The sequence below is a fragment of the Parus major genome, chromosome 2, assembly GCF_001522545.3.
Source record: "Parus major isolate Abel chromosome 2, Parus_major1.1, whole genome shotgun sequence".
Classification (NCBI taxonomy): domain Eukaryota; kingdom Metazoa; phylum Chordata; class Aves; order Passeriformes; family Paridae; genus Parus; species Parus major.
This window is the reverse complement of record NC_031769.1, coordinates 56,328,070-56,338,843: the sequence shown is the minus strand read 5'-3', so window position 1 is coordinate 56,338,843 and position 10,774 is coordinate 56,328,070. Positions and strand designations below refer to the sequence as shown.

The window sequence follows — 10,774 nt, the reverse complement described above, 5'->3', positions numbered from 1 at the left end:
CACTGGGGCTGCGCTTCCACCCCAGCAGCAAACTTCAGGCGCTGCCAGCCGCTGCGGAATCCCTGCACTTGCCCTCCTTTGGGCACCCGTGCGTGCAGCGCTGCTAGCCCCTTGTAAACTCTGCACTTGAAATGTTTCATTTGTTGGTGAAGTGAAAAACGACGTTCACTTTCCTGGTAAATTTAAAAAGGTTCAATAAAAAAGACAATAGGAGACAAAGACAATAAAGCAAAGTGTTAAAACGGCCGTATACTTGGCGTTCTGCCAAGAACACACCTTTTGTTTTGGAAACACCCTTTAATACCATTTCTATTGCATCAACTTGATGCATATTCATAGGCCTTTATGCATATTCAAACTTTTCTATTAACTAGTTTACATTTTCCAGGAACTTTTTAGCATGGCCCCTGCTTGGGTCCACCTTTTTAGAGCATGCATGTTTCTTGGCTTGTGGTTTTAATCCTCTTTTTACCATCTTTTAATTTGGACCTTGGCTCCTTCTTTCCTCAGATGGTGAGTGTTGATAATCAGCAGGGTCCCCATCATCTGTTCATTGAATGTTATCCTAACTAAGCAGACATTTCAAACATGCTATATTGACTATTACAGCAAAGCCATTTTAATATTATGCATATAGCATTTATCTCAGTACTTGCAAAAAGCCGATATTATAATATGTATTTATAACAGTGATGAGAAAGTAATTACATTCTGGTGTAGAATTGTGTTATGACAGAAAATAAAATGTGTTTTAGCTTCATGGCCTTCCTGAATTTTTTTAAACATCTTGAGCTGTAATATGTGTATGGTCTGTGAATGCAGTTGATCAGTTTTTACAAAGATTCAGTTTAAAATACCAAACTTATACCCAGGGTTTGTGAACAAATCCTTAACATCCTCTAAACCGTAACCATGTTGCATTACTATCTTCAACCTTGAAAGTGTCTTGTCTTTTTACCTGCCTGTACTGCCAGCCTTTTACAAAAATTACATAAAGACAAGCTCTGTTGAGCACTGATTGTCTAACTGGTTTTATCTCTGTTGGTCTTCCCAAAATATTTACATCATGTTGGCTATGCCTCTGATATATTTCCTTTCAGTATAAACAGGGAGTCATTCTGTTGGTTTAAAGGGAACTGATAAATGATAAAGAACAGATAAAAAGCCTGATTCTGAGTAGTGGTGAATTTCTTAAAGAGAAAAGAAACCAAAGCTCCTCACAAGATCTGATCTTTTCACATTATCTTCTGCCTTAAGAACTGGTAAGTGTAAAATCTGTACAGGTACCGTGAATTTGGACAGAGGGACAGGATGTATGTAGTTATGTTAATGTGCAGTTGTGATATTACTACATTTCTCTATAACTTGAAATGCAGTTTATATAGTGTATCTTTGGCTGGTTATGATTTTTAAGGGATGTTAGGAAGAAGGAAGTAAAGCGACTCAAAGAGGAAAGTAGTTGCAGCATTAATATCCATCATTGTGTTTGTTAAACATCTGACTTGGGTGCTTTTTTCTCTGAATTCCTATACATTAAATAGCACCTTTATTTGGATTATACTCATGTCACTTGAAATTCCTGTCCAGCGAATCCAAACCCACAGAATCATTGGATATCTTGATTTGGAAGGAACCTACAACGATTGTCAAGTCCAGCTCCCGACTCCACATGAAGCATCCTAAGAGCTGAACAGCATCAGCATCAGAGCGCTGTCCAAACATTGTTGAGCACTGACAGCTTGGGGCCATCACCGCCTCCCTGGGGAGGCTGTGCCAGTGCTTGGCCACTCTCACAGTGACAGTCTCTTTTCTAATACCCAATCTGAGCTTCCCCTGACACAGCTTTATGTCATTTCCTCACATCCGGTCACCAAGCGTTCTTTCTGCTTAGTAAGAGATGTTTTTTTAAGATTTTTTCCTTAATTTCATTTTTCATAGTAAACATAATTTTCCTTATAAGACTTTTTGTAGCTCAAAGATCTTACCTTTTTTATTTGATCTACTTTAGGCCAACTGTCATTGTTTATTAGCTGTTTAGGGCCTAATTTTGTCACCACAATAATATATGGCTGTCTGTCCATGTAGGCTTTTTTCAATTCTTGTTCTGTTTTTGGAAACTGGGTAGTGTTTTATTTCTAACAGAATATACTCATCAATCTATTAAAGCCATTATCAGTTACTTTGAGATTAGAGTGTAAAACAAAATCTGAAAGGTGAAAGTTGAAAAACAGCAGGTCAATTAATATAATTGCCTTTAAAATAACTTTTAAAAGTAGAGTCAGGTTTTTCTCATGTTATCATCTTCAAAGCAACCAATCCGACACTTTTTTGCTAATAGGTCTGGGAAGGACTTTTTCTCTTTTCTTATGGTCAAGGAAAACTTTCAGAGATTGGATGACAGTTTTAGACCACTATCTGTCCTAACTAAGTCAGACAGGAGGCTTTTGGCATAGATCTGTCAAAAGTTTTGTTCAGATTTTAGTCTAATGCTATTCTCAATTCAAGTTCTGTAAGTATTGAAGTAGATGAAAAAGAGAGAATGTATTTACTATGTGCATTTCCCATTCACCCTAAATTTAGGTGTATTTTTTTCCCCATTCTAACCATACTAATTTTACCAAGAATGAGAGGAAAATGTTCTGTAAAGTAATGGCTATATGTGAATATACCAAGTATATTGGGTATGGTAGTCAGCACCATTTTCCTCTACAGATGTCCTGATTTTGAGCAATACTTGATCACGTAATGTAGCCCTATATGAAAACTATTTTTCATCAGTGGAAATGCTAAGCAAACATTTTATTTTTCATGTTCAATGTTTCTGTGGTTCATCATAGTAATGGATGCAACAACTAATAAATTTTCAGGTTATTAATGTTTTAGAAAATAATATTGTTTAGACACAGATAGAATAGTAACTTATTTCTACCATTAAAGAATTTTGCAATACAAGTTTGTTAAAAGCTACTCTCACAAGTTTAAAGCAGTCCAGTTAGTTCCCAGAGTGCCTTCAACTGGACATTAACCAGAGGAAAATGAAATGTTATTTTCCCAAAATCTGTTTGACATCCAAATCCTTTAAATTTGTATTAAAAACAAACCCCAATCCATATAAAGCTGCTAAGAAGTCCCTGCAATTAAACAGTCAAAAGAGGATTTTGAGTAGCTGTTGAAAGTTGTTGACAGGAAAAACAAGATTCACAAGAAAATAAAATGGTTTTGTGCTGAGTCCTTTTTTTTAGATTGACTCAGGAAAAAAGTCTCCTGCATTTGTGTAGAAATTGCATTCTGCTCATGTACTGAAGGGTTAATGTGTCTAATCCGTGTTCTGTTCAGTGGGATTTTTTTGTTAATCATAACTGTACAAATAATGCAAATTTTAAAAGAAATTATTGCTTGTTACTCTGTGAAGGAAGCACAGGAGAAAGTATTTTGATGTTCTGCCAATGTTCAAAAATTTCTCTTTAAATATAGCTTTAGGATGATAATGTCTGGGACTGTTTATATTATCTTTAGTAGGATTTCTCCAACAAATACATGCCAGCCAAGGAGAACTCATTATGTTAAAACAGACATTGTAATGTATTTCCATGCATTGGGAAGATTTTTTATTTTTTCATACTGGAGATGTGCTTTTGCAAGCATACACAGTCCTGAACAAGGTGCTAAATGCTAAATTTGTCAGAGCAGTATAGATTGTGTCAGAAATTTTTATTGCAGTCAACATATTACCTACTTTAAATAAATTATGACAAAAAAGGAACAGATTCATTATATTGCCAATGAAATGACTCAAACACAGTACTAAGTACTAAACACAGAATTTTCACCATCTGAACATCTCATTGTAATGTCAATTATTTTAGCCCCAAAACTGGCCATTGTTTGTGCTCATGCTCCCTCTGCTCAGGACAGCTGCTGTTCATGAAGTGCTGATTTCCAATGTGCTCTATTTGTTCAGCTGTCAAGAATAATGCATAGCCATTAGAAATTAATCTGTCTGTTATTCTAACATTCTTTTGCAGATCTCATGCAAGTGTATTCAAGGAAATTTCCAAATGCATTGCTAGAAAGTGGGACCCAGTGGACAATATCTTTTCTAGATGATTGATTTCTTAACTGCTGTTTTTGCCTTTGAAAAATGTGCCCCAAAGAATTTCTTCCTGTGGAAGGCCTACAGGAAAACAATTTCTGAATGGAGTGATAGTAAAGCTGGAAAATACACAGTATTCAAGATAAAAGAGTACATTTTTCTCTTAAGAGTTTAATTTAGAGGAAAAATTAAGAAGATCCTAACCCCAGATTTATTGACCAGATGAAAAAGAGAGCATTGGAAGATACTGGGTAAAGTTCAAAAAGTCTACACAATGTTTCTGAAAAAATCTATGGATTGAAAATACTGGCATTAAAACAAATGTGTTACCTCAGTTTCAAACTCATTAAAACATTTTTGATCAGACATCTCATGTTCCAGGAAACAATTACCAGTATGGGTTGGAAAAAGAAAGACAGGAAGATTAAGGACACCTAAAAATATCTGACACTACATAATCATAAAATTATGCTATAAAGTGTAGGAAGTTTGAGGATTGTGTAAGTGAATGGAATTCACTCTTATGTCTGTTTCTGAGGTTTGCCATACCAGATTAGGAGCCAGTTCTTGCTTTGTGTGAAGCTGTTTCTTGGATGTCATGGAAGTGATCTCCCAATGCCTCCTAGTTCAAGGCATGGCTGGCTAAAGCAAATTCCTTAATACCTTGTTTGGTCACTTCTGAACATCTCCAAGGGTGAAAACTCCATAGCCTCTCTGTGCAATCTTATCCAGTGTTTGACCATAACAATGGGGTTTTTTTCTTATGTTTAAATTGCATTTCCTGAATTTGAGTTTATGCCCATTGCCTGTTGTCCATCCACTGGATACCACTGAGGAGAGTCTGGCTGCATCTTATGTACAATGGGATTCTCACTCACCAGGTTTGCAGATGACACCAAGCTGAGTGGTGCAGGTGATGCAGGAGGGAAGGGATGCCATAATAGAGGTACTCTGACAAGCTTGAGCTAGTGGGCCTCTGTGAACCTCATGAAGTTCAACAAAGCCAAATCCTACAACTTGGTGTGGGCGTTCCCCAATATCAACACAGACTGCAGTATAAAGGGATTGAGAGCAGGCCTGTGAGGAAAGATTTGAGGATAAATTTGAGGTACATGAAAACTTGGACATGACCCAGCAATGTGCACTTGCAGGCCAGAAAGTCAACCATATCTTTGTCTGCATCAAAAGCAGCATGGCCAGCAGGTTGAGGGTGTGTTTCTGCCCCTCTGCTCTGGTCTCATAAGACCCCACTTCTGGAGTCCTCAATACAAGAGAGACATGGATCTGTTGGAGCAGGTCTAGAAGAGGGCATGAAAATTATTAGAGGGAGGATGGAACACCTCTTCTGTGGAAAAAAAAGAAAAAAAAGATCTGAAAGAAGTTCAGTCTGGAGAAGAAAAAGTTCCAGGGAAACCTTATCGTAGCCTTTCAATATATAAAAGGGGTAATAAGAAAGATAAAGACAAGACTTGAACAGCCAGATCTGGTAAAAGAGACTCTTCCATTGGCAGAGTGGTATTGGATCTCTGAAGGTTCCATTCAACCCAAATCATTCTATGGTTATATGATTCTGAGATTCTGTACAGGCAGCCAGTAACAGGACAAGGGACAGAGGCTTTAGACTAAAAGAGGACAAGTTTAGACTAGAGGTTAGGAAGAAATTCCTTACTCAAAGAGTGATAAAGCACTAGAGTAGGTTGCTCACAGAAGTTGTGAATGCCCCATTGCTGGAAGTGTTGGAGGCCAGATTGGATGGGGCCCTGGGAAACTTTATCTCGTGGTGGGTATCCCTGCCCAAGGCACTGGGGTTGGGACCAGGGGTTCTTTAAGGCCCCAGCCAACCCAAACCATTCCATGATTCTGTTACTGTATACACCATTCAGATATACAAAAACACCTGATAAGGTCTCCCTTGAGCTTTCTCTGCTAAACTAAACCACAGCTCTCTTGTTCTTTCCTCATTTAAATATCAGTCTATTTCCTTGACTCAACTGATACAAGCCTTCATTTCAATAAAAAGGGATGGTTTTGCAGGTCAATGATACAGTGCCAAAAATATTTTAGAGACTTGGGAAGTCATTTCAGAAATCTAAAATCTACTTCCAGTTGCAAAGCCAAGTGTATATCTTACTGTGTTGTGTTTGGTTTCTAGAGAGAAAATAAATCCACAATGCTGGGGACTGATTCTCAGTTCAGATCTGTATTCTCCAGTGTGGTAAAGAATTAGTAAAAAATCAAAGTTGGATGGTTTTTTCCCTTAATTTTTCTATTTTTTTTGAATTTCTATAGGTTTTGTGTGCCTAATTCCTCTTAAAAATCTGAATTTCATGACTCAAATCATACAGGAAACTAGAATTCACCAATTTCTATTAAATTCTGACCAGTTCCAGTATGTGCATATATATTTTATATGTATATGCATGTGTATATGTATGTAAATAAAAATCAATAAAATCCTTATATTTTAATTGTTGTTTTCTCTCTTGAGTTCTTTGGCAATTTCAGTTGCCTGCCAGAGATTATACTTTACTTTGATACCTGCTGAAATTCTATATACATTGAATGTGATTCAGAATTGATTAATTGCTTAAAGGACTAAACACATTCTGAAGAGTGAAGTGTAAATAATCAGAAAGCAGTGGTATAACTGGAGTATTTTAACACTTATTTTTCTAAATATTTCTACGAGATAAAATCCAAAGGGGCTGGTTATCCAAATCAGCAGCATACCACAGTTATTACTCCCCTTCTGAAGTGATTTGACAGAAGTTGTAGGCTAATTAAGGCTATTTATAAGAAACTAAAGCAGGTCAATAGACATTTTGTGCCATATTGCTTCAAGATGGAATGGGAAGGGAAAATATTTCTTACTGAAATTGTGAAATAGGTGGTTAGAAACAAGCATCACCCTAAAATAAGTTACCCTAAAAATGCTTGGATCATGTGGTCCTTGTGGCAAGGATTTTCTGTTGCAAACATAGGAATCTGGACTTGATGACCACTATTCTTCTCTTGTAAAACTTTGACATTTGAAAAGTAAAGTCACATCTATTAATTTCTTAAATCTCAGTAATAACATTTTACAGGTATCCTGTGTTGTGCAACAATTAAGAAATCCAAAGTAGGTTCAAATAAATGTAATTTCTGTTCCTTCATATAAGTTTCACCATTCTACAGTGCAGAGCTGCTGCATCTACCATCTAGCAAACACAGACACAGTGATTTGTGAGTAGTGACAGTCTCATCTTCCACGTGAGAGAGGTGTTTTTCTGATGTCTGCTCAAGTTGTGCATCCAAGCCAACAGGACACCAATGTTGGCATCACTACCAGGAGTGTTGATACACTCTGCCTGTCAGCACTGCCTTAACTGAAGCTGTGCTGCTTTAAATCTGTAATCTGAACTCTGAGTGGCATGCTGAGGTCAGTGTCTTTTGTTTTGCAAATGAAATAATTTCATACCACTGTATTTAACCTTATGGTGTTTCTGGTGTTTATTAGATAATGAATAAAGATCAGGCAGGATTGGACCTTTGTGAGGAAATCTCTAAATATCTTAAATACTGTGGCAAGCAGTGGTGGTTACTCAGCAGATGCTGCTCCTTTGTTCCAGTTATCAGACAGTGCCATGTCAGGACACTTGGTTGTTGTTTTTCTTACTCAAGCAAAACCAAAGTCCTGGTTAAAAATCTGATCAGAGAATGGAAAGTGTATCTTAAAAAAAAAAATAAAACCGAAAATTAAAAATCAGGTTCTTATGTGTAAGATTGACAACTGGAAAATTTCCACTTACAGCCAGAAAGAAACCAATTTATGAATGTCATACAACTTGTAAATTAAGGAATACTTAAATTTGGGAATACTGTAACATAAGATACTTGTGATACTGCAGTATTTCAGTTATAAATTTTGAATCTGAGTGTCAGAAGTCAAGTGGAAACACAGGGATGATCGGCAACAGAGTAGAAGTCAGCACAGCTGCTACTGCTACAGCACACCCACTACTCTGTGGTGCAGACTGTGGGCATGAAACTTGATATTTTAGAACCAAACTTTAATAACTCCAAATTTGAGCTGAGATTAATTTCTTCCATTTATACATTCATACCTGTAATGTATCTGGATCTAAGCTAACAGCCCCCAATAATATTCTTGTAGCAGTTTTTATATGTGATAACGTGTTGAGAATTTATTTCCAGAAAGGATATTGTACTCCAGATCCCTTGCTGGCTGTATAATGCAATTTCTGTATTTTAATAATTTTTCCAGTAGATGGCAGTAGCCGCTTATTGGCTGATAAATGAACACTACCATAGTGCACTACATGAACATACAGCAGTGAAACCCAAATATGTTCCTATGCAGGTACTTAGCACACTGTAATTGTGATCTGTAATTGTGTCTGTTACAAATGTCACCTCTTTACCGTATCTGAGCATGAAATCTTTTCTGAATATTTTCCTTTTGAGTCTGTTGGTTTGCTTTGAAATGTGTGATGGTGTAAAACTAATAAATAATGTTACAGGGCTGTTAAGGGTTAGGGACAAATGTATCTCAAAGTGGGCTTGGTTCTGAGGTCTCTGGATTGTGCCTACATTTGGAAACTTACTGTGAGTTACTCTGAGTTGATTAATTTTACAATGTCTTAAATTCAGATTAAAATGCTTCATTATAAATTATCTGTCATTAAATTGTGCTTTTATGATTGAAATTTTACTCAAATAATATTAATATTACAGGTTTTCTTGTGCCAAAATAAGTATGGATGATTCTGCATTGTGAAACATGTCATGTTGCAAGACTGTCAAAATCTACCATTGTTTTGCTATTTTGTTTTGCCGCTTCTAGGCGTTCTGTCCATCCATGCTGCCTTTTCTGTCCTGGAGGCATGTTACAGAAATTGTTTTTGTGCTGTTTAAACGCTGATCTGAAGACTTTTATGTGGTTGTGCTGAAGTCATAACAAGTTCACAAACCAAAGCTCGTGGTGCTTCATCTGCCATATATGATGTTGGATGGAGTCATATTCTGAGAAGCTTGGAGAGGACATTTTTTTCCCCAGAATGACCTGAATTATTTTAACTGATCTGCAGTTGTATAAACAGTCAGCATTATGCAGATGAAGGATGACAGGGGATTAAATCTGGTTTTGCCAAATGTCTCCTGGGTAGATTTTGGATAAGAATTACAGTGTTCTGGTGTTTTTATGAAAAGTTTGATTTTATCTTGGTAACAGGGCATTAGCAGTCTCAGTAACAGAAACAGGACAATGTCAAACACACTGGATCTCAGAAACCTCTAAAGAGATATGGGGAACTAGAAGACCTTGGAAAACACTGAAGAATCAGCCTGAAGCAAGAAGACAAGCAGAGGACAAAATGAATGTGTAGGGTCAAATCCAGTAAATAGAAATTGATACAGTGCTATTCAACTTCAGTGTAGGAGGGTAGGGAGGTTTAAATGAGTTAATGGCACTAACACGTTTTTCCAGCCTTTTTTTGTTCCATGGATTAAGTGCCTTGCCTACTACCTTGTCTGCATCCTGGCTTCTATTCAGCTGTCCTGCACATAACCTGCTAGCACTTCCCCACATAAGTACACATGTTGGGGGTGAGGTTCCTTTTCACCTAGAGAATTTTTCACATAAGTTTCTAAGAAACACTCACTACTGGGTACTTATGAAAACAAAAAAGTAGCCAAGCTCCAAGGGAAGGAGAGCATCTGGTTGCATTTCTCTCGGTTGGCGGAGTTTCTTTCTGAGGGATAGAGGTACCTCAGGAGTGAGGTGTGCAGGTGAGGGATGGGACTGGGGCAGCTGTGGGCTCTCTCTTTCTCTCTCTCAGCTTTGGAGGAGGATGGTCAGAGCTGCTGCTTGGGGAAGTGAATTCGCTGCTATCGCCAAAGCCCAGCCCAGAGCTGTGGGGTGAGCCTCTGCTCATGAGAGCAGCCACTGAACTGGGACCTTACTAACATCCACCTCACAAAAAGAGGGACCTCTCCCTGTCTGCTTGGGTTCCTGGGATCTTGGGATGGCCTCTCCCTGCCCTGTTGGGAGCTGGGCTGCTGCTGTTCTGCCTCCACTGCTTCTTCAGCGCTGCTCTGAGCTGTCGCTGCACCGGGGCCCCAGCAGTCCCTGCCTGCCGAAACATCCCGCAGTTCCAGCCGCAAGCTTCTGATACATCTCGTCTACCACCCTGGGATTTTTGCTCATTCCTGCCGGCCCAGCTTGCTGCTTTCCCAGGGTCCTGCTGGGACACCGGGATCGATGTCCCAGGGGTTTGTGAAGCAAAGCCTCTCTCCCATCCCTTCCCATCTCGGACAAAGCCGCCATCACCGCGCGCTCCCCGGGCCCGCGCCACAGCGCCCCCTGCCGGCGCGGGGGAATCATCGCACCCGCCCTGCCTGGCCGGGAGCCACCAGCGCCCCCTGCTGGCTGTGCCCGGAACTGCACCGGAGGGGAAAGTGCCTGCGGCCCAGAGAAGGCGTCACTGGGGCCCTGGGCTGTTTGTGCTCGTGACAGAGTTGTTGTTGTTTGCTTTATTACACATACTAGTAAAGAACTGTTATTCCTGTTCTCATGCCTTTGTCTGAGAGCCCCTTAATTTCAAAAATTATAGTAATTTAAAGAGAAGGAGTTTACATTTCCCATTCCAAGAGAGGCTCCTGCCTTCCCTAGCAAACACT

The 10,774-nt window shown here is 38.8% G+C and overlaps 1 protein-coding gene across 1 annotated transcript in view; it reads left to right on the top strand.

Annotated features, from left to right (window-relative positions):
• The window catches only part of TPPP (tubulin polymerization promoting protein), an 87,750-nt gene extending 77,195 nt beyond the window's left edge, over nt 1-10,555 (top strand). Inside the window, exon 5 of the mRNA XM_033512017.1 lies at nt 4,026-10,555. Coding sequence (XP_033367908.1) covers nt 4,026-4,107 — 82 coding nt within the window. The 3' untranslated portion in view covers nt 4,108-10,555. The remainder of the gene's footprint in view (nt 1-4,025) is intronic.
• The last annotated feature ends 219 nt before the right edge of the window (nt 10,556-10,774 follow it).